This window comes from Aquila chrysaetos, chromosome 17 (assembly GCF_900496995.4).
Source record: "Aquila chrysaetos chrysaetos chromosome 17, bAquChr1.4, whole genome shotgun sequence".
NCBI lineage: Eukaryota > Metazoa > Chordata > Aves > Accipitriformes > Accipitridae > Aquila > Aquila chrysaetos.
The window spans coordinates 8006154-8030809 of record NC_044020.1 but is presented as its reverse complement, the minus strand read 5'-3'; the positions used below and the strand labels follow the sequence as shown (position 1 = coordinate 8030809).

Sequence of the window (24656 nt, the reverse complement as noted above, 5' to 3'; positions counted from 1 at the left end):
GACTGATCTGTGAAAGATCATAACTGAGAAAAACAGAAACATTATCCTAAAGGGGGAGAAATCCTGTCTTCTCTTGTGGTTGGGATGGGAAAAGAATCCAAACGGCTTAAAAAGCAAGTTCATCATCTTGTGACGGTCATTTCGAAATTCTCCTGGCTCCAGAAATTGTTCCACATTTGTGATAAGTCCTGACAGCAAGGGCACAGTAACAGTGACCATGGCTCAACTGGTGCTAACTACCTGCCCAGAAAAGCCTTTTTAATTGCACCACTCACATTAAATGGGTTGTTTACTGCCCGAGTTGGACCATAAGGTGATCCCCACTGGGTGCATGTGGTTCCCCTCCCTGCTCGAGCAGGAGTGTTGTTTACCGGCTGTCCTGAGGAGACCCCGGGTGGTGTGACGGCCGTGGAATTGGCTGCTTGGCTGCTGGGAGCCACCAGCGCAAAAGCATCATCCAGCAGCGAGTGCATGGTTTGCCGAGCCTCTTCAATGGACGGCTGTGGTGGGATGTACTGGGAGACCGGGTGGGAAGGCAAGCCAGGGAACTTCCCCAGATCAGCTGAAGACGATGTCTGAGGTTCAGGAGGCAAGTCTGGATCAGACTGGAGGAAACGGAAAGAAGGTGAAGGGCAGCCACAGAGAAGATCTAACCAGCCAGCTTCCAAGCCCCTGTGGGCCTTAAGTCTGAGCTACATTTTCTTTGCCAGAACCACAATGAGATAAATGGCACAACTGCCGGTGCTGGACAAAACCTGTCCATTTCCCTCCCCACTTCTGCACGCACATATGCACGGAGATACAAAACACCAGCTGTTCAAATACTTCATTCAGTGTGATTTGAAAGACTCTGATCTCAGATAAGGCAGCGCAGCTTTGTGCTGGAGTTACTCAGCTACAACAGAGATCTTGTGGTTTGCAAGCACATAACAATGTCATGCAGAGAGCATTTATTCCACCCAGAAAAAGACAATCAGCTCTGTCTACATCTTTGACTTCTCTGCAGCTTTTGCAGTTCCAAGAAATTAATTCAGTCTTTAGCTTACAACTGCCCATATCAGCAGTAATATTAAACAATTATTACCTCCTAGAAAAACACACAAAGGGAGCTGTTAAGCAACTAAGTGGCTACCTGCATGGAACTTGAACTTGGGTGCATCACCTGAATGGGATTCATATAAGTGCTTCATAGCAGCAATACCTGAGGCATGCATCGCAATTACTACCTGGGCTCTTACCACATGGGCTTACTGTTCATCAGTAACAGGAAATTAAATGAGCTTTGCAACAGCAGACTTATTATCAAAGCTCATTCTTACTACTGCGTGCACACTGCAAAATCAGTCGTCAAGATGCAAAAGCCTCTACTTCATCAGGAACTTAGCATTCTGAGTACTGTCTCGTTACAGATGCCGAGGGGGCTGAGCTTGCTGTGTGACATGTCTTAATAAAACAGCTTCAGATGATAATTCATTCTGCTGCAGCATGACATTAAAATCGTCACACTCTTGTTTGAAGGCAGAGGGAAACTGCAGAAATCGACACTGTAGTCACCTGACTGCATATGCAGCTAATGCTGAAATTCTTAAAATTATTAAACCATCTTTCAAGAGGAAAACTGTCCAGGGGTTTCCAATATTAGCATTAGGCTTAGTAAAGTCTGCTTAGAAGTGGTTAAAGATGCCTAAATACAGTTTGTGACATGGATATGATTGAACAGAAGCATTCTCCAGTGTCTTTGCCTTTTTTAGACAGGAAACAAAATTAATTTTCAAGACACTGTACTAGAATTGTTTCAAGTTACTGTAGTACAAAGACATGTTTCTCTTTCATTAATAATTAATTCCCACATTTTAAAGATGAGAGGAACTGAGTCTTCCACTCTGAGAGCAAAGGATGAAGTTTTCTGTAACATACGAATATATAACAACCAGCAAATTGGACTAGAGTGAAACTACGTTCAAGATATTGCGGAACATGCCAAGCACACTTTCGTGTGCATAATACGGTGGCATTAATGAAAACAAGGTTTTGGTTCTTGGCCTCTTTAGTATCAAGGAATACTTGGCAGAATTTTACTGCTTAATACTGACAGACTGCCAATTTAATCCTTGTTTCACTTTGATTTACATGCTAACTAATGTGACTGAAACTAGCCATATAGATCATAGTCAGAAGGCCAAAAGCCTCCCAATGTCGCAACTGTCATTACAATTATCAGAACACTCCTGTCTTTAAAGAGACATACATACAATATATGCAGAATTATTGACTCCTGGAGGCCTTTTGTATGTCCCATCACTGTCAGTTGTGATTAACCTGTCCTTTTCTGCATCAGTCGGACTCCCATTTATCTGATGTCGCCGGCGCTGCTTGGGAGAACGTTTTGCACGAGAACTTAACAGGAAGAAAACAAAAAGCAGAGAGAGAGAAAAAACAAACAAGACAAAGGTAATCACATTTCTTTTTGCAATTTTTCTTCTCATCCCATCAAAGTTGAACTCCTCTGCCCATTCCCTCCAAGTGATCCTTGCCTCAGCCCTGTTTCTCTTCTCTTTCCCAGTCCCATTAGTTAGCCTCAAATCTCTCTCCTCAAGCTTCTCCTAATAACACTTTCACTGGCAGCTCTCCAAACTGTCCCATTCCTCCCTCGAACTCTTTCTAGTGTCACCTCCCTTCTACATTCATCCTTCAAAGTTGTCTGTGCTCCTAGCCCAACGCCCAGTGCTTCTCCAGGCCACCCAGACCAGTGTCTGACACATTTGCAGTAGCAGAATGACCATGCTGTCAACAAGGCTTTGTGCTTGGCATGTTGGGTTTAACCATACCAGGCAAACCAGCTGAGGAACCCATGTAGCTGGAGAAAAATCTACTTTCTATCAGTGCAGAAGCAGTCACAGGGTACCAGAGCTCTGGCAACAAAGTGCCAGTATTCATAAGCCCTAAACAGAGCCCAGGGAGGACTTTCTCTGAAAATACAAGGCCAGGAAAGAAGATCCGTGAGGCTGATAAATATGCCTCATTATCCAGAGGGAATACGTAAAAGGTTATCTCATTGATTTGTGAATTTGCCTTTAAAATTCAGAATCTTCATGCTTTTTACGTTGTTCAAGTGTTTCCTTATTTTGCATCTTTTCCCCCCTTTATAAGAATATTATTTCTTGCAGCTTATATTTTCCATTTATCTTTTTTTAGTGCTTATATTGCAATTTTGATCCTTCTACACCACACGAGAATTATTCAAACAAATAGCAGAGCAAATACTAAATTGTTTTAAGACAGTTTTCATATATTTGGGCTTATTTATTGAGAATTCACTGCTGAGAACTTGTAAAAGAAAAATTTGAAAACAAAACATACTGGCATATACTGAAATAAATAAAAACGTTTAGAAGAACCCAAACCTTTTCACCTAGATAACTCAAATTCAACTAGTGATCAAAATGATTTTAAGCTCTGAAAGTTTAGAAGTACAGGTTTGATGTACTTTGGACACTGACTCTAGAAGAAAATTGTTCTTTCGCATCTTTGAAATCCCTACCTCTTCCTGGGCTCTATGAAGACAGTAGGCACACTGCCTCCAGGGTCCAAGATCTTGTCAATCTGCATCTGTGCCTTGCGATATATTCTGTGCTGTTCTTTGGAGTCAACCACCACCACGTCATCCACCACTGGAAATTCATAGTGTCCTTTGCGCTTGGCGCGAAGACGAATCTTATTGCGGTGATGCTCAATCTCAGATTTATGCCTCAGGGCTGTTTGTATCTTAAAGAAGGAGGGGAAAAAAAGAAGATCAACTGCATTTTTCATTTGTAGTTTTTGCAAACAGAACTTTTTGCTGCTCTTCTGTAAACCTCTCCTCACCTCCCTGCCTGCCCCTCCCTCCCTCCTCCTCCTCCTCCCTCTCCCAAAGCTCTGAAGGATTAAAATAAGTCACACAATTTGAAAACACACTTACTTTCTTTCTTGGATATTTTGCAGTATCCCCAGTGTCTCCCCAGGTAGATGTACTATTATACACAATATGATTGCCAGCACAGCAGGTGCAATTAGGGAGAGGTGGTAGTTTGTTAACAAAAGGCAGGAGGAACACAAAAAACTCCTTCTGTCTGCCAGAAGTGACACTGCTCCAACAAAATAAGACTAACCAGTACAAGCTATATCTACCTTTACTTGTCAAACAAAGATAGATTTGATCAATAGTGTTGAACTCTGTCACCCATTCCCTTTACTGACCTTCATCAGGTAAGAAGCAAGAACTTAAAAAGCTAATTGAGCTCATAACTTGGTGCCTCTGCTGAGCATGAGAGGCTGCCATAAGCTATGCAGAAATGTAGCAGCAATACAAGGACCCATGTCCCTAGATGAACATGGCATTATCAGCTCTATGTCTTCTTGCAGGCTGAGTTTTCATGCCCCTCTCCCATGTTTTTTTCAAATTCCCTGGAGTGCATCTCATCATATGGGGAAAGCTATTGTAACACCGTATTTTCAAGTCCTGGCCCAACACTCACGGAAATAATTCTTATCAATGGAAAACACTTGGGCACCAGATCAGGTAGCAACAGCTACTCTGCCTGTTCTGGACTAGTTCTGGAACACATCTGCAGCAGCAAATTAAAAACCAAATAAAAATTGATTTTTGCGTATTCTCTCATGAAAATCCCCAAAAAGCATAAAAGGGACATAAGCCAGACTTAAATCTTTACATTTATAGTTAGTATTATATGTCTTCTGCCCATATAATCAGATTTCTGTTTTGTGGCTCCTCTTGCCTATGTATACCAGATACATGAATTCACCTCTCTTCTGCAAGGTACTTAGAAACACAGTATCTTAATACCCTTAAGTTAAAGGTTTCAGTAATCTTCCACTCTGAACTATGAGAAGAGGCCATCTTACACCCAGTACAAAACCAGGATGCAGGTACATGGTACTGTCAGGCAGCGTATGATGTGATTTTACAGCGCATTACCTTCCCTTCCCCAGGCATGCTCGTATTCTGCTTACAGTAACCTAAGCCTCAGCGAAAGCAGGAAGTTTCTGCATGTTTACTGCCAGATAAACACATCAGAAGTTGGAAGCAATGAATGGGCTGCAAATTCACACCCCAGAATGTCTTGAGATAACTTGTTTATATAACCCACATCCCGAGTTGCTGAAAAGTCAAAAGAATGGTGTAGAATGAAAACCAAAGTGGACCAAACGTTCCAATTCTCATTAATTAACACAACTCTCTTAAGTCATGTTCTGCTGACGAGCAAAAGGGTTGTAACACAAGGTATCCTGACCTTCAAATTTGCTCCTGTCTCAGTGTTTAAGTTTTGGTTTAGGCATGTCTTAAAAACAGGTCAGTTTATCTTCCTGGACGGAAACAGGATTATTCCTGTACCTTGTCAAAATTCAACTCCTTAGGAACCAACGAGGAACTGATAACAAGAAACTGGATACTCTTCAATTCTCTCTTGGCTGGGCATACAGTCCTCCACAAACATTCAAAGCCCTTTAAAAATACCTCTTTATTAATTTTGTTGGTCTCTGCTACTCGATCAGAAAGCACTGAGTTCTGAACTGGAGGTGCTGCCATTGGTTGCATAGCAATCAGCTGGATCTTGCTTGGGACCCGTCTGCTGGCATCTGAGGAACGTGACATCCTATCCACATGTTCGAAGATAGAGGCTGAGGAGTGTTGCTCGTTTCCACTACTGGTCTGAGGAGGTCCTAAATCACCAGAACAAATACAGAGTAAAGTAGGGCTGCTAGGGTTATCTCAGTCAAACATTAAGCTCTACAGATGCTATGCTACAAGACTATGCCATGTTTTCCATCTGTTTTTAATTTGCACTATAGGCCTTCCAGCTGATTCACATTTAGTGTACAACAAGTTTACCCAGTGGTTTGCAAATTATAAACATTTTTCCATTATATTTCCAGAAGGTGAGCTGTCATTCTTTATTTCTGTAAATCAAGCTCTTGGCATTTGTAAACCCCCAAAATCTCAATCTACTTCACTTCATAAAAAGCAGTTCAAGTACATACTGCTAATGGTTCCTCTTATCAGTACTTAAGGAGATGCAAATTCCTTAAATGGAGGTTCAAAGAGCAATAGAAGATGTCTCACTGCAAAATGCAGTTCTTAACTGATAGGAGTGATATATGAACAAAACAAAAAAACCCTTAGAAATCCACAAAAACCACAAAGACTTTTACAGACATTTTACTGATTAAAGCTTTTAAAGCACTGTTTTCTTCTCCGTGACAGGATCAACAGTTCACACAGTAATATGCAAGCTGCACAAATATTGCCATGTTGTAATTTGTTGAAGAGGTTAAATCAACTCAAATACAATCAGCAAAAGACATTATGGAAACCAATCCACATAAAAGTTGCAGCCCTGGTCCTGCCAACAGTTAATCACTTCAAAAGAAATGGGTCATATCCCTCAAAAGACTTGAAATTTGTAGGATCACCCCAGTGGTTTGCAGTTAAGCACATATTTAAGTATGTTTGGCTGGAGCTAGGCCTACAACAGGAACTGTTATGTGGATTAGGCTTGCAAAAACTGTTGAAGACTTGGAAAATAATTTTTTGTCTTGTTCAGATGGTAACACTGCAAATTCTCAAACTGCTTTTCACCATGAAATATAAGCAATAAGAGAATGCTATCTTCTGTAGAAGATCACAGTAGATGACTTGCTCCTTTGCTTCCCTCTTCTAGCTCAAAAAGGGAGCAGGAGAAGGAAGGAATGGCGCACTTTATTATATTCACAGCACATTACTTTTGGGCTGGAAAGCAATCTGGCCACAAGCTAAGCAAAATTCTTATTTTTTTTATTTCTCAAACTTGATCAATGCATTGCCAAATGTACACATTTATAAATCGTATGCACCATTTATAAATGTGACTTTCCTGTGTAAGTGTCCTTAAAAAGGTAAACAGTTCCAGTCAAGATCTTCCCATATGTTTTGCAAGACACAGAGCCTAAACGAAATATATCCATCTCTCTCCTGTAGCTATTTATATGATCTTCACCATTTGTCATCTTCACAGCCCCATCTTCATGCATTTCTTAGAAGCATGCAAGCATTGCCTCTCACAGAGGGGCACAAGATATATTAAGTAGTTAGTGTGAATCCCTCAGAGCGATCCCGCAACGCAATGGAAATCTGAATTTCTGCATCCATCTTTCCCGTTTTCCCCATACATTATGTTTTTTCCAACCTTTCCATTCTAAAAGCAGCTCTCAAAGCTCACTGACCTCCAACATAAATTTAAAGGTTATTTTCATATTACTTAGTTAGCAAGGTCCGATATATTCAATTATGCTGAGCATTCACTCTGAATCTTTATAATTTCATCCATAACCTTTCCTTCTGCACACAAAAACAAGTGCTTGGCCTCTTAGCTGAAACTGCTCTTAAACTCATTTTGTAAAACTGTCCAAAAGTCCCACTGTCAAATTTTGGCAAGGCTATACAGTAACATCATATGTTAGTTTGTTTTGCAGGAAAGGCACACACACACAAAAAACCCCCATAAGTTGCATCTGGCCTCTAAATCCTCTCTGCGTGCATACACTGAATGTGTCTATAAATACAAACCACGATGGAAGTATAGTGAAGTAGGTAAGAAAGCCAGGAACTGCACAGTGCTGTACACATACAACAAAAGGAGAAATGGTTTCTATCTCAACACATGGATGAGCTCCCTCAGAAGTTTTGACAGAGCAGAGTTCTTATATTACACTATTGTCCATGGTTAGAAAATCTTCCTTATAAAGCTATCAGATGGCACTAGATGAATGAAATTTTGATCTCAGACTAGACAGTTGAGGCTGAAAAATAATAGAGAGGAATTAATACCCAAATACTGGGCAGAACTTGTGTAAACAACAGCTAGTCCATATAGGTCACATGTCAGGATCAATGTTCATCACTGTTCCCTTGGTTGAAACTACTAATTGAACTGAAACATCAGGAAAATTAATTGCTCTGCAGGAAGCTATGATTTCATATGAAAACCAACACAGTTGGAGACAGAGGAAGGCTATTGCTTCCTGCACCCTCTTGAAATAAAAACAAGAGACACGGCAACCAAGGTGCATAAAGCTAATCCAAAATCAGGTAAAGTTAGTGGGAATCTTCCACTGATCCACTGGTATTTGAATCATGCCACATGATGCAGTTTCAGATAAATTTCACACAGTTTCTTTGTATCCCAATAGATTATGTCCCCACGATGCAGCTGATGACTCTCATTAGTTACTTGTACAGACCCAACAATAGAAAGCATCATAGCCAGCCTTATATCCGTCCTTCTCTACTGTTATATGATGGAAACTGCTATCAGAGGATATAGTCCTTAATTTATCACTAGATATGGTATGCATTATCAAAGACAGTGTTAGCTTTTCTCCTGCCCCATCTTTGCTATGTCTCAGTCCTGACCAGAAAAACACTAGTTCAGGAGAAAGTATTTGTGCTTCCTTGCAGGTAGCTTGTGTTTGTCTCAGGCTTCCAGTAAAGACACTAACAACATCTCTAACTTGTTTATACAAAGCTAGTTTCAGGACCAACAGCTGCCTCAGTTTTGCTTCTTTCACAGTGATGTTTTCCTCAATAATTTGAAAGAATTGGGAGGGAACTAGAAAAATGTGCCTAAATTGGATGACTATAATTTGTATTACTGAGAATTTTTTTATACTTCAATAGCTCAAAAGCAATTATGTTTTTGGAGACTCAGAAGACAAATCCTTCCACCCTTAAGATATAATCACAGCTACCCCAGCAGCTCTATTCATATTTGTACTCAACTACCAGCTCTGGTTACTTACCCACTCTGTTTGGTCCTGACAACATACAGGAAAAAGAAGAGACAACACAGTAATTATTACAAATAATTCAGCTGGAATGGCAACTGGAAAAACACACAGCAGTAAGATGATTGCATTTACTTTTGAATGAAATGCATGAACTTGGATCAAACTGCCAAGACTCAGCTGCACAAAAAGGGAGCTGAATTTGCCATTTAACAGAGAGCTCTCCGCAGACAGTGCCTCCAATTCTGAATGCTAAAAATAGTCCCTATGATTACCAAACTAGAGGCACCAAATGCTGAAAAAAAAAGTATATTTGATCCAGTAAAGGCATGATAGGTAAAAAGGACACATTTTACACAATATCCTTGCTGCTTTTGCCAGATAATTCAGATGCAGCAATAGCTAACACTTCTACACCAAAAGGAATGTTAATGTTAAACCTTACATAAAGTTTTAAGGCAGATGGAAAATGAAGAGACAAAAATGGAGTTCCCAGGTAAGAAGAAATGGGAGAGCACTAAATCAGGGCAACAGAATTGAAGTCAGATACGTTGGAGCAACTCATAAACTGTCGTGAGATGAGCATAATTGTTTTCCTATATATTTACTTGGACATGATTTCTGGTCCTTAGAGCAAACCTAAGGCAGTGAAAACATATATAGCATCAGTACAGTATCTTCTTTTTGTAAATTGTGTAAAGCACATATAACATACACTGCCTGCTGAATTATTAGGAAGTGTAACTTTCTAGTCACATTAGCAGATCCTGTGCTTTGTTTTCTTACATGTTCGTTACAGAGGAAAGCCTGCTCTATCACCCTTGCTCTTCCAGGATTAGTCCACATTATGAAAGTTTAAGAATCATACATTATTTAACTTGCTGTTTAGCCACCCAAGAACTAGCAGTTTATATAAACTATCTTACATATTCCTCAATCTCATTTCTTCAACATAAGCAAAAACTGAAGATTGTCTGCTATGACCTGAATTTCACTGGCACTGCATTTCTCAGTAGGCATCTTTACATCTCAGCTGGTATTTCATGGAGTATGTGGAAAAACATTCAATATACCGAAGAGACTGCTCACAATGTGGTCAATATTTTATTCTTCTCGATTTCTGCTGCCATCAAAGCCAAGTGTATTAAGAACAGATGGGGATATCACAAACTACTTCACCAGATATTCAGTATCAGAATTTTCTTTAGGAAGAATATTGTGATTTAAGGCAAAGATCTGGTAACTAAAACCTCAAGCAAGGAGCAAACCATCTAAACCCAAGAGGCTCTCAAAAAAACCACTTAGTGTTTGCGTAGGCACAGTTAACCACACACTTTTAAACAGGGAAAGAATTTAAAATAATGTTTTAATTAAAAAATGAAAGTGGGTTTGCAGTGTTTTATCAACTTTTCACTGAGGAAAGAAATATATCTTGGGGTACCTCCAAGATAAAGGGTGGCACTTTAACTGGAAGGAAGATGGTTCTTTACAAAAAAAATTCAGTTATTAATGTATTAGCACTGGATTTTCATCTTTCTAAAGCACAATCATGAAGGAATTTTGATGTCTGAATTAGAACTTATTTGTCAAACTTTTACCCCTCTGGTCTCTTTTTTTTAGTCTCACTTTTTCGAAGTTATAGTTACATACCCTTGCTGTATCAAGTCCTGCTGTGACCTCTACTGCCCATGCAACTGTCTGCAAGATTGCTACCACAAGAGCCACGATTAGGCTTAACTGGAAAGAGGTTTGCCAGGGGTGTGTGGGATAGAAAAGGAGGGAAGATTCATTCCTGCTAAGCCATTAGTTTCAAAAACTTGCTGGAATGAAAGGAATGTGTAGCTCTTCAGTTTCAACAGAAGAAACTAAACCAAAAAGGAAGAAAATTTTCTGCAACACAAACCAGAAAAATTAACAGCCAAAGATGAGTTTAGAAAAGTTACAGCACTAGAGTAACTCTTCAACCTAAGCAAAGCACTGCTTGTGCACACAAGAAAAAAAACCAAAAGTTACAAACCCTTCTTCACTGCTCTGCGTGGTTTACCCTCGTTTGCAACAGTTGGTCTTGCAGTTTCTTCTCCTGTCTCTCTCCCGCTGGATTGTTCACTTGCTGTGGAGTCAGCATCTGATGGAGAAACTCTGCCACAAACATTAAAAAACAAACACGCCAACATGTAACATAAGTTTGCAAAGGGGCACAGTTCTCACATGCAAAGAATCCTGTGCTAAAGGATCTTGTGAAGACTGCTTATATCTTCCTCTGTTTGTAAGTAAATTTATAATAAATATCAGTTAGATATTAATTGTCATGATGTCACTGTTGTTGCATGTGAAAACTGACTGCAACAGGATTCACATGTGACAAGATTATTAACTAATCTTTCCTTTAAAATACACTTCAAGAAAAACCTCTGCATTCATAAACAGCAGTTTACTTTTCAGACATTTCTAATAGAATTCTTTTCTAAGAAACCCGCTCAGATAAATAGTCTGATATTCAGACTTGCTAACTTGGTGTTCTCTTGCTAACACTACAAGTCCATCTGACTATTTTCCTAACTAGTTAAATGTAAGGCCATTCAGAAATGCTACTTCTATGTATTTATCCCATGCAGTCATGAGATTCTTAAAAACATGTTACCTACAAATTACAATCTCAGTGTTCATAATTTCTGCAGGTGATTACAGAAAAATATAAAGAAATACTGTGATTCTCCCCAACAGAATATTTCAGCTGTAAAATTACTCAGATAGTATAAAAATAGCAAAAATATATGGCATATACCACCACCCAGCTGACACCAAAGCCTGCCTTTTCACATGGGATCAGCCTTTGTGATAATGTCTCTAGTGACCATTTTGTCTTGTGAACATTCATACTCTGTTCCTGCAGGGAGTTAATCACTGAAAGTGTGCACGTGTCTGTGCATTAACCTTGTTAAGTGTAAGATTTGCTTGGGCTAGATGAATATCTGAACTAGTTACTGAGGCTCTTAGCTAAACATCAACCTGCCACACACTAAGATAACTATACCCAGCCAGACAAGTTCATTGAGGGTTAAAACTACTCCTTGCAGCAGGCAATGCTCTGAATTCAACTGCCCTTTTTCTCCTCCCCGAACAATGCAGTATTAATTGAAGTCTTGTCTTTCACTCTTTTCTGCAGGACTGTAACACTAGGAAGTCACATCCCAATTAAAAAAAAAAAAAAAAAAGCAGGGAAAAAAGGAGAAATGGTTCTCAATGAGCTTACAGATGTGCACTATTGCATCTCTTCCTCTTTTCTAAGGTGGAGAGGGTGGGCAGAGCTATTGTCTCCATAACCTTTGTCTTGGTTCAGCAGAGTATAAGGCTGGAGTTCTTTTTCCAGATCTGCTACTGACTTTGTTTCACCTCATTCTGCTTTGTATTCTTTCATACTCTTTCCTCAGTCTATCTAAATTATCATTAAGTAAATTATTGGAACATAAGTAGTGCTGAGCCAACATCAGTCATTATAAGTGCTGAGGAATATGCAGTTGTATCCTCTCAAGCCAAAACAACAGGTCCAACTCTCAGCTGGAGCCTAAAGATGTCGTGCTTTCTGCACTCAGTTGTTTTTCTTGTTTGTTGTTTTTTAGATACAGAACGTGTACTCACATCACCACTATATTTCCTGGCATGCAACATACAGTCCTGAATTGCATTGTGATGAACTGAGTTCTGTATTTCCTCACAAAACAGAAAACAGCTAAAACCAACATAACACACCACGCTATCATTTCACATTTCAACTTCTGCCTCAGGGAATAAATGTTTTAAATCTCAAGCTGACATGGGCATGTCAGCATGTTAGGGAGATGATGGTAACATCTCCACAGTTAAGCCTAAAGGGAGATTTGCTCTTAAGGGAGGATGAGGGAGAAGAGGGAAATTCTCTTTTGAAAACATTTTGAAGTGTTTGAATTTAGATGCTATTAAAAAAAGAAATATCTTTGTTCCAAATTCGATCAATGATTCATTATTGTCTTCAGGGGAACCATTAAAATGTTGGCTTCTGAAAATTTTTCCTGCTTCATTTTCTGAATTATTCTAGATGAAATACAGGAACAGCCTCAAGTGTAAATTTACTTCTTATACTATGTGCATGTGAATATAGATACCTTCCCCTCCCCCTAAGTATCATCTCTGTCTTAGGCCACTTTTGAACTTTTTAAAAGAAACACAGAAACACTTGTCCTTCTGATTTATAGTAATTTGTTTTAATTTATTGAAGCCACACCAAAACAAGTTAGCTAATTTTTCTTCCATTATTTTCCAATTTTGCCCACCTTCCACTGTACCACTGGTAGTCTACTACTTGCAGGGCCTATAGGGAGTTAGGAAGACAGGCTCAGCATCTGGGAAGGTGGAAACAACTGTACAAAGCCCATGTGGGGAAGATGAAGCAAGGATCTTAGGACAACTGGGGCTTTAGAGGAAACAGAAGGTTGAGCAGAGGAGCAAGCTGTGTCACAGAGACCTGCAGCTCAGGAAGAACCACCATTAGTTTCTTTCTAAGCTCATTCAACTCTGCCCTTGGTTGTTTTTTTTTCCCTCCCACTGTGCAATAGCATATAGATAAAAGACCAGGGGATGCAGAACTAGAGACAAAGGAGTGCAAAAACATGAGAAGGGGGGAGAAGAAGAAGAATTATTGGAAAGTGGAGCACAGAGGAGCTCCGCAGTGAGGAACTGTTTGCGACTCATCACAGCACTCCTCAGGGCTCCATTTTTTTCCCCACCTATTACCTTCCCACTTACCCTTTTTTTCTTTTTAATGCACAGATCCTTCTTTACTGCGTAGCTCTGTTACAGCACCTATCCTACAAACACAATCCTTTCCAGCAAGACACATTCACAAAATTTGCTTATTGGAAAAAGTTCAGAAATTACTGCTGAAGGCTGACAGACACTTCTCCACTTGCACAGCTGTAAATTATCACTCCTCTTCCTGACCAAAGCTGGTTTGCTATGAGAGCAACCACATTACCACAAACAAAAACACTCATGCATCTTCTCTGAATTTTGGGAGATACTGCTTATTTCTGAAAATTCCAACCTATCATACATACATTGATCACTATTAATATTATTGAAACACACTGCTATTCGTCAATGGCTTTCATTTGTTTTTAACCACGCGTAGCCTTTGTAGCTAGAGATCACTACAAAGAGAGTGCATCAGAAAATACACACTTTGTGTTTCCACTAAACAAGCAATGACTTGACTCCAGCCAACCTAGTAGTGTCTTAAATACCCCTCTTAACTGGGCATGTTGCCTTTAAGAGAAAAACTGACAGTAAATTCTCACAACCTTGTACTAATGAGTAGTGAGGCATAACTCTGATGGCCCACTAGACAATGCAAGTCCAAGAGCTCGGAACAGTTCTTTCCACTAAAATATTTTTAAATACAATAATCGCCAGCCATTAATAAACCGTCATCTACTACAATTTGTTTTATGTCTATGAACTGACCTCCCTCTGTGTCGAACAGTCTTTGAAGGCTTTGAGGAAGTCTTGGATTTGGGGCTGGGCACATCTCCATTTTCAGATGGGGTAGTATCCTTAATAGGTCCTGGTAAAGGAGCTGGCTCATGGATAATCAGGACATCATCTTTATTGTGCTGGCCCAGATGCTGCTTAGCAAAATCAAAGCCTTTCACACTGGGGGCTTGTAGCTGTGAGAGAAGAACAAAGACAAAAAACAGGAACCATGAGTGACAATCAGTACAAAGGCTTTGGTTAAGATCTGCAAACAATGGCCACTAGGAGGATGGTCAGGCTATGGTAGTGTCAGGAATGAACATGAAAGCTGCAGGGAAAAGAAAAATAAACCCCACGATTCTGTCATCTTACTTCAGTGTAGGATACGCAGTTTAAAACTGCAAATCAGCAAATCTGGTAAAAAAATAGGCTTCTGTTGCTGCTACATCTTTTCCATCTATTTCTTCAGATTTAATCATTGTGTGAGGAGCTTTTTGTGTATTTGTGGGTGCAAGGCCATAGACACCTGTGCACTGACTGAAATGGTTACCACTGCCAGGTTATCTTTCCATTTCTTCCAGTCAAAATGAGTGAAGTGAGTTCAAATAATTTGAGTAACGTCACTGCTGATCTTCCTCATTTTGAGCTCCCCAAATCTGCAAGAGTCTGGGCGTGCTTGTACAAACACCTAGTTCATCTGATGAAAGATAAACATTCTGCAGATTGAAATTATACGGCAGACTGGCAATGACTTTTCAGCGAGCATAGATGCTTCCAGAAAAGAACTGAAAATCTAGCTCTTAGGAATTTCATACTGAATAGACAGAAAAATATATAAAAGGCTTTGGAGTTCAGAGAAATTAGATACTTATCCGAGAGATCTTATTAAGGGATTACGGATTCAATGGGCGTCTTGCTTGAGAAAGACGCAGAACTGGGCCTTTCATTTTCATAACTGTATTTATAAAAAAGCTAATCTCACCTTGTCAATGACTTGATTCAGACTTAATTCAATGAATCCTTCAAGTTTCAAGCTCTCCTGCTGATTTTTGGGGGCTTTGGAGTAATTAGAAGCTCTGAAGAACTAATTAAGAGACAGTTTTTCTTCAAGTCCCACTCAATTTTATGTAGGTTGGTAGTTGAAAGTAGAAAGAAATGTTGACAACTCCAGTTTTCAAAGTGCATACACACATACCCACTGCACAGCACACATAGAAAACCCTCTGTATGTTCCTAGAGCTGATTTCCTGCAAAGTGAAGAATGTGTTGGAGTGTGTTTATGGGTGCGTCAGGCTCCAGATGTTTAAATGAACCCCCTTTCATTAGGCTTGGCATGCCAACATAGCTAACTACAAACAGACTTGTCTGATATCATGCCAAAGATAAGCTTGCCTATGGAATATTCTGAAACAATCTCTTCAAAATATTTTCTCAGTAAGCAAACATTTTCCAAACGGTTCTTAGAAAGGACATTATAGTAGAGCAAACTGCCTATTTAGACCAGTAGATGGCAATAAAAGCTCTCCTGTAAAAGCCAACAACTATCTAAATGGTTGAGATGTTGGAGTTCATTTCTCACAAAATGAGTAAGCTTATTATTTGAACAGATCTGGATGTCTTCCACTATACTCCATTTTTCTTGGGCTTTACGACAGTCCCTTCAATTCAGCATTATGGGTGATTCAATTATTGAATTTATGTAAATGACTGTAACCACTGATTCAAAAAGGCACTGTTAAGCTAGACCGGGTGAAGGTTTCTCCATTTTTTGAGTCATAGCCTCCTAGTGAACCTTTCCTCAAATATCTCCCCCTTCAGAGTTGAATCACTGTCTTCAGGATCTTGCTCACTTAAAAAAAACACCCCAAAACTCCATGTCTTCCCTATTCCAATACTTCTGAGGAAGAACTTTTCACTTCTGCTGTCAGAATTATCATGCCAGCTTGCAGCACTTCGATTACTGAAACTCCTCTTAGTTACCCCTCCTCCACCTCTGATCTGTTTGACATTATATCTATTCGCTTTGAAGATATTCCCGTGTGGGACACTTCCTATGAATCCCTTCAGTGGTTTCCCTTCTTCTAACCCTTTCATACTCCACCTTCATACCTATACAGCCCTGCTGCTGATCACTTCCTCTATCGCACTATATTCCCCTCCATTGCCCCCAGCCCCCTTTGCTCCAAAGATGATGAGAATCTTCACCACGTGCTGGGCACAATTCTTCCACAAAAACATTTGGTGGTGCTCCACCCTTTCCTAAGCACCCTTGACTTGACCTGCAGAGTCCCTACTGCTTTTTGAACAGTGTGACAGGTGGGGTGGGCAAGGACAACTGAAGAGACAAACATTCTAGTAATATTGGAATTACTAGTATGGTTTTATTAAGATTGCTGCATGTCTGAAGCATGCATTTCAACATATCTTAGAGTTAACTCTAGCATACTGGGTTTGTAAACCCTCTGGGGAGTAAAGCAACAAGCAAAAATATAAATTTTTAATCTTTTAACTTTGAATAGTCTTATTCCTAGCTGCAGTCTAACATAACCTTTCGTCTAAGCACAGTTATGGGAACAGATATATTTATGTGTACATGTATGTACACCACAGCATATGTACGCACAAATGTTTATCTGCAGACAGACCACACAGAAGCTGAATTAAAGACTGTTAGTATTGCAAAGACAAGCGCTCAGACTGTAAGAAATGGCACAGTTAAGATGGTCTGAACAATCGGAACTGGATCCTCTCATGCATAGGCGTTGCAATGGAACCTTGAATTACAAAATCATAAATTCAGTTCTTCCATAGGAAGAACTTGCTTCCATAGGAAGACCCTCTTGCTCGCTCCCACCCTGCTGGATCCTTGGCATAGGCTGGGCCTTCTGCCGTTAGTAGAAGTTGGGTAGAATATGTTATTCATAGAACCAGGTGTATTGGCTTTGTGGGGCAAGGTTTTGGTAGCAGGGGGCGGTTACAGGGGTGGCTTCTGTAAGAAGCTGCTGGAAGCTTCCCCTGTGTTCGAGAGAGAGAGCCAATACCAGCCGGCTCTAAGACAGACCCGCCGCCGGCCAAGGCCGAGCCAATCAGCGATAGTGGTAACGCCTCTGTGACAACATTTTTAAGAAAGAAAAAAGTTGGGACAGACGGAAAACGGCAGCCAGAGAGAGGAGGGAGAACATGTAAGAGCACCAGCCCTGCAGACCCCCAGGTCAGTGCAGAAGGAGGGGGAGAAGGTGCTCCAGGTGCCGGAGCAGAGATTCCCCTGCAGCCCGTGGGGAAGACCATGGTGAGGCAGGCTGTCCCCCTGCAGCCCAGGGAGGTCCACGGTGGAGCAGATCTCCACCTGCAGCCCGGGGAGGACCCCACGCCGGAGCAGGTGGGTGCCCGAAGGAGGCTGTGACCCCGTGGGAACCCCGCGCTGGATCAGGCTCCTGGCAGGACCTGCGGATCTGTGGAGAGAGGAGCCCACGGAGCAGGTTTTCTGGCCGGACTTGTGACCCCGTGGGGGACCCACGCTGGAGCAGTCTGTGCCTGAAGGACTGCACACCGTGGAAAGGACCCATGCTGGAGCAGCTCGTGAAGAACTACAGCCCGTGGGAAGCACCCACGTTGGAGAAGTTCGTGGAGGACTGTCTCCCGTGGGAGGGACCCCACGCTGGAGCAGGGGAAGAGTGTGATGAGTCCTCCCCCTGAGGAGGATGAAGCGGCAGAAAATAACGTGTGATGAACTGACCGTAAACCCCATTCCCCATCCCCCTGTGCCACTGGGGGGGTTGGTAGAGAATCCAGGAGTGAAGTTGTGCCCGGGAAGAAGGGAGGGGTGGAGGGAAGGTGTTCTGAGATTTGGTTTTATTTCTCATTACCCTACTCTGGTTGATTTGTAATAAATTGAGTTAATTTTCCCCAAGCTGAGTCTGTTTTGCCCGTGACGGTAATTGGTGAGTGATCTCTCCTGTCCTTATCTCGACCCACAAGCTCTTTGTTATATTTTCTCTCCCCTGTCCAGCTGAGGAGGGGGAGTGATAGAATGGCTTTGGTGGGCACCTGGCATCCAGCCAGGGTCAACCCACCACACCAGGATACCCACCTCATTTCATGCAGAAGCTGGCAAATGTGTAGTGAAAGAAGGAGGGGATGTAAGAAGAGAAAGAATGTATTCTTATACGCACATCTGCAGCTAGGCTGGCTAAGACTTTGCCAATGGATTTCATGGATGCTCGCTGGCAACAGAGGACCAGCAAGTCTCAGGTATCACCATCCCAGGCCTCAAGAAGCATTCACTCCAGGCACCACAGAACCTGTGGCTCTATTTTTCTAAAGCTGCAGCTAGGCAAACTCCTCATCTGGTCTTACTCTTCCTTGCCAGGCAGAACCAGTCTCTCCATCCCACCGTCTTGCCCCCGTCTCCCTCTGCCTGCCAGCTGCCAGCTCCAGTTTACACTATCCAAGAACCTGAGGCTCATTGCTCCCTATTCCTTTACCTGGCCTCATAACAACCCCTGTGTACAGCAACAGAGAAAAAAAAACCCCTCTCAGCTTTTAATGTACAGCTCTACAGAGCTTATATGCGCAGAACAGGTATAATCCTATGAGAATTTAATTGGTAAACCTCTAACAAGTCTCTGTCAATCCCATGCAAACATTTTCCCAAAGGTTTAAAACTTAGTCAGAAATGGGCAATTCCCCACAGAATCACCAAAAGCATTTGCGTCACATGAAACAACCTTCTGGTTCTGTTTCCTTTCCCTCCCTACCCTGCATGCCCAAAGGCTGAGAATATGCACTAGAGCTTCTCCAAAACAATTTTTAAAATTTGGACAGAGCACGCTGTTTTCTCTTAACCTTATTCTTTGAAAGAAGAAGCTCTTCTTACCATCTTAAAAAAAGATTCAGCATGAAACTGATACTTGAGTGGAAAACTTTGGCCTGAATGGTTCAAATCTTGCAGAGTTCTGTGCAGACAAATAATAACATTTCTAGATATCTCCTGCTAAAAAAGCTTAAGCTGTCACTAGCAGCTCCAGCCAATATATGAACAGTATGAGAGACTATACGCATGTGCACATATGCATGTTTGTGCATATGAATGAAAAAACATAGTAGAAAAATATAATGTGAAAACACATATACAAAAAACGTGATACCTGACTGAATATGGAAAGATGGTTCTCAACAAAAAAATTTATAAAATGACTTATTAAAAATAATAACTATTACTTGAGAAATGGAAATACTAATATGATTACTACTGCAGAAACAACACTGACAGAAACCCACTCTGTTTTCTTAAAAAAAAAATTAAAAAAAAAATCGACACTTCTAATACCTCACCTCTTAGACCATGGCAACATTATGACTTTAACTGAGAACTGATGCTAACCAAAACCTACATTTCCAGTGAAAAGTGTCTGAAGGACACTGAAACACAACTCTGCTTTCTGCAAGACTAGACGGTCAGATCACAGACTCAGCGGAACAAAAGGTGTCGTTCCAGACTGAAGAGGTTTCCTACATTTCCTTATGAATTTCTGTGTGCCACCTGCCGCATTCTTCCTTTTCTTTATAGCAAGTTACATAGTGTAACAGATTGGATAACCTCTGCTCATCTTAGGACAGGTAGTCAGAATACCATGTGTGGATCAGCCATCTACTACTCATAAATTAACCACCACCAAGGAAAGAATACAATCTCTCTTTAAGAGTACATTTGTGCAGATACCGCTACCTGTTCAGGTGCTGAAACTAAGCCTCTTTTTAATCAGCCTCAAGTGCCTTTACCTAAGCCTGCACAAAATCAGTATTAGCAAGGATTTCTTGTTTTAAATGCAAGTTGTTAGAGAAGGGTTTTGTTTGTTTTATCTTTATATATTTGTGAAAGGGAAAAGATAAACTATTCTCAAGCTTACCACCATAAATGAACTTGCCTAAATTACCATATTTGTAAGACATTACATTATTATACAGATGCAGAACCTGCTGAAAGTTAAGGGGAAGATGATTTCAAACTGGTAAGTCAAGACAGTGCTTTAATTCTAGTGTTACATACTGAATAAAAAAAAAAAAGTATTTGAAGCTCAATTTGTAGAAAAATCAAATAATTTCTGCAGAAGCCTACAAAGTCTGTGCACCTTGGTCAAGACTTATTCCATGAAAGCAGCTAATAGTTTCAGTACTGTTCAAGTCACAGAAATGTAACATGGCTGCCAATATATTGTTTTGCTAGATGCAGAGACACACCAGGAATGTCAACAATCTGTTTTCTCAAGAAAGCAAATACCGTACACACAGGTCAGTGAATAATTTCAGCAGAAAGCAGAGGAGAAGAAATACAGGTACTCTGTGTTCTTCGTGTAGTTCGTAAAAACAGCATTTGAATTTGGACATAATATGAAGAATAATGTATTAAGACAATTTTCTATTGATTTTATACCACAGTCTTGCCTTGTTCCTTTTAGAGATAGACGCATTGAGCAGATGCTGTTAAAATACATTTCTAAGGACACAAAGGAGCTAAGCATGATTTCAAAAATAATACTTTAGTGTTAGTACATAATCTATGAACAGGGCAGGAATACCTGTAAAGAAGTCCTGCAGACTTATGACCTTACTAACATGCTAGCACATGGAATGCTACAAAAATACCAGGATAAAGAAACTTTACAGAAAAAAAAAAAATGTTTTCAAGTCTGTGGTTTAAATGCAGCAAGGCAATGAGAATCAGTGTTCTTAAAATGAATGTGGGTTGAAGATGTAAGTTAGTCTGATTTAGGACGGCTTAAAGCTATTAAACATCACAAACTGCCTTCCACAATCTAAGATTCACACCACCAAACCCTTCTTCGTATTCCCAGTGCACCATAGCATAAGTGTGAATTCACTGCATTACTCTCATGATGCACCAGTAAGGACAATTATTTGCAGCTGCTAGTGTGCTTGCGGGGGTGGTCTTGATTTTAATCCATTTTTTTCACCATGCTTCTACTATCCCATCCAAAATGTCACCTACTTCTTCCTCCCACAAAGATCATTCATCCATACTGTTTGCAGTGACCGTTCCATGAGATATTTAAACCACCTACCAATCTACCCACAAATAAGAATTTAGAAGTACTGAGGCATGTTCACCTTTCTCAGTCTCATTTTCCTATTCAGCTCATTCTTCTAATATCTTTCCTACCTCTTATCTACATAAGTATACCCTCTGTATTTTTGTTTACATTGCTGTCCTTCAACATAAAACCCTTTGGGATCATAGCCAGGGACTGCCTATAAAGTATGCATACAAATTATACATGCGATTCAATAACAATAATGCATATCTGAGTTAAGACACAAGAAACCTTTGTTGATGAAAAAAGCATATTAGAGGATCACATAGAAGTAGAGTTCCGTCTCCATAGCCTCCCTCAAAATACTGAAAAAAGACTCTTTTGTATTTCTCAAGGTCTTTTTGTACAATTGACACAATTCCCCTATGAAATGGGATATGATGCAACCAACTTGTGCCATAAGCACAAACTCTTTCCTGGTCTACTTTAAAAAAAAATAAAAATACTAAGCATCACTGAGAAATGTGCAGAGGGATCCTTCACTGCTGCTGGTTTAGGAAATGTTTTTAAGCACCAAAACAAAAAATGTCTCCAATTCAATTTAAATACCTTCACTTATTACTGTGTTTGGATGTAAAAAGAAGTGTATGTGAAATGGCAGTTCACTGTATTGCCTCCTAGGTGGGATGCCATCCACCCTCCCATTACAGTGGTATTACAGCCTGTACCCTCTATGGAAGCTTCATCTCAAAAAGAAGCAGGATTTTGAGATCTGAGGGCTAAAAAGGGGGCTGTATGTACACAATGCTGCCCGTTTTCTTTTATCAGACCAAGTACCTCTTTATACAAATTACGTCTCACATTTGTCATCATAACAGCACTTCTGTCAACTATGACCATTACTGGGAACAGGTAAAGCAGTTGAGCAAACATGTCCTTGCAGAGAAGAAACATGCTTATAGTTGCATGGTTTTCTACCATCAAGTTGGGGAAAAGTAGTGCACAGTATAGCCAACGCTGGCACAGAAAACCACAAGAAGCTAGTGTACAGCCTCTGGTCCTCCTTCCCTCCTCTGAAAAGTCAAAACTGTGGTTTACTGCTCACCACCATACAAATAGTAAGTAAAGCAGGAATCCCACAAAAAATACCACCTCAGGAATTTTGCTCCTGGAGTAGGATTAAAAACAAATAAAGAAACCCCCAAACTTACAAAACTTTATAAAGCCTGAAATTCTCAAGACACCTGTTCTGAAGTATTTTCTTAAGACAGATTCTTCTCAGGGATTTTCATCATCCCTCTTCTCCTTTGTACGTTTCTTCCTGCTACACTAATATTACCATGACAGCTCAGTAAATTTCACAAAATACAAGAGGGATCATGTTGTTGAAAGCCCATAACTCTGAGTACATATATGCCCACAGGCTACTGAGATAACTGCTGTAACAGGCAGAATTTTGTGACTGCATCACACACAGTTTTAGCCTTCCTTCCTCAGACAGAAATGCCGCAGGGTGGATACTATCTTAATCATGGTTTGGTGAGGTTCCTTTGCACACTGGTTGGATGAAAGTGTCAGGAGTTAGTTAGAAAAAGATCACCAACTTTATTGGCTAGACAGGTCACTCCTGTGTCTCAGTTCCACCAGTCTTTTGTCCATAAATTATGTCAAACAATTACTCCTCCAAGGCCACGTACGCAACTCCGATATCAACTGCAACCTCTAAGAGAGGTAGCACAACACACCAAAAAAATTATAAATTAAGGAAACTCTTTTCTCAACTTGTGAAGCAAAAGAATACATTCACAACATGTCTCTCACCATCTGGACAGAGCATATATACAACACAGTCCAGAAACACTTCCTCTCTGCAAATAATGAAAAAAAGTGCTAACAGACTTTTAAGATAGAGCATAGGTCAGCAATTTTCATTTATTTTTGTGCTGGTATTTTGTTGGGTTCAGCGACTTAAACATATTTATTTATCTAAAAAGGGGTTAATGCACACAGAAAGAAAGTGCATTCACATACACTGCAGAAATAATCTGCTTGCTGAAATGAAGCTACAAATCAGTAGCAACATTAAAACCTTAGGCAACAATGATTTGATGTTGGCCCATTTCCTTGTTCCCAAAATAGCCAAATTCTACAGTAAACTCTCTATCAGCTTTTGTTAGGAAAGACACAATTTATTTCCCCAATATTGATCTAGTCTCAGCGGTCTATTATGTTTAGGATGGTATAAAGTTTATCTGTATTTTGAAAATGGATTCTTTTTCTTTTTGTTTAACTCCTTTTCAAAAGTAGCCACTATGTAAACCTCACTCTATAAAGCCATGGGTCACCTACATTTTGAATAGCATATTCAGTTCTAGTCGCCCCCTCTCAAAAAGGATGGAAAAGAATTAGAAAATGTTCAGTCTTTTCAAAGGCTAGCAGTTGCTTCAAAGGCCAGTTCAAACGAAGGAATAAGAAAACTGGGACTTCTCTGTCTGGAAAAAGAGATGATAGAGATGACAGAGATCTGTAAAGTCAGGATTGGCAAGGAGCAAGTGCCTAGGAACAGCTGTTCATTGTCCCCTCCAATACAAGGATTAGGGGGCATCACAGAAAACAAAGAGATGGCATGAAAAAAGCAAGATGAAACAAGATAGAATCATAGACTCATAGAATGGTTTGGGTTGGAAGGGACCTTAAAGATCATCTAGTTCCAACCCCCCTGCCGTGGGCAGGGACACCTTCCACTAGACCAGGTTGCTCAAAGCCCCATCCAGCCTGGCCTGGAACACTGCCAGGGATGGGGCAGCCACAACCTCGCAGGGCAACCTGTTCCACTGCCGCACCACCCTCACAGTGAAGAACTTCTTTCTTACATCTAACCTAAATCTACCCTCTTTCAGTTTAAAGCCATTGCCCCTTGTCCTATCACTACATGCCTTTGTAAAAAGCCCCTCTCCAGCTTTCCTGTAGGCCACCTTTAGGCACTGGAAGGCTGCTGTAAGGTGTCCACAGAGCCTTCTCTTCTCCAGGCTGAACAACCCCAACTCTCTCAGCCTGTCTTCAAAGGAGAGGTGCTCCAGCCCTCGATCATCTTGGTGGCCCTCCTCTGGACTCACTCCAACAAGTCCATGTCCTTCTTATGTTGGGGGCCCCAGAGCTGATGACATAGTTCTTCATATAACATGCTGTGGAAGTCCCCATCAGCAGCTCAGATGGGTTTAGAAAGACCGGACAAGTTAATGGAAGAGAAATCTGTTGAGGGTTGCTAAATATCAT

General features: G+C 40.6%; 1 protein-coding gene across 6 annotated transcripts in view; it reads right to left on the bottom strand.

The window, feature by feature from the left end:
* The window catches only part of KIAA1549 (KIAA1549 ortholog), a 159134-nt gene that overhangs the window by 17703 nt on the left and 116775 nt on the right, over window positions 1-24656 (bottom strand). For 2 of the 6 annotated variants that reach the window (XM_030040784.1, XM_030040779.1), the window contains exons 11-17: window positions 14320-14522; window positions 10838-10959; window positions 8836-8850; window positions 5516-5721; window positions 3542-3765; window positions 2253-2397; window positions 276-605 (exon numbers count right to left, since the gene is read on the bottom strand). In XM_030040784.1, coding sequence (XP_029896644.1) covers window positions 276-605; window positions 2253-2397; window positions 3542-3765; window positions 5516-5721; window positions 8836-8850; window positions 10838-10959; window positions 14320-14522 — 1245 coding nt within the window. The remainder of the gene's footprint in view (window positions 1-275; window positions 606-2252; window positions 2398-3541; window positions 3766-5515; window positions 5722-8835; window positions 8851-10837; window positions 10960-14319; window positions 14523-24656) is intronic. The other 4 variants (XM_030040781.1, XM_030040785.1, XM_030040780.1 and 1 more) reach the window with 3 other exon arrangements.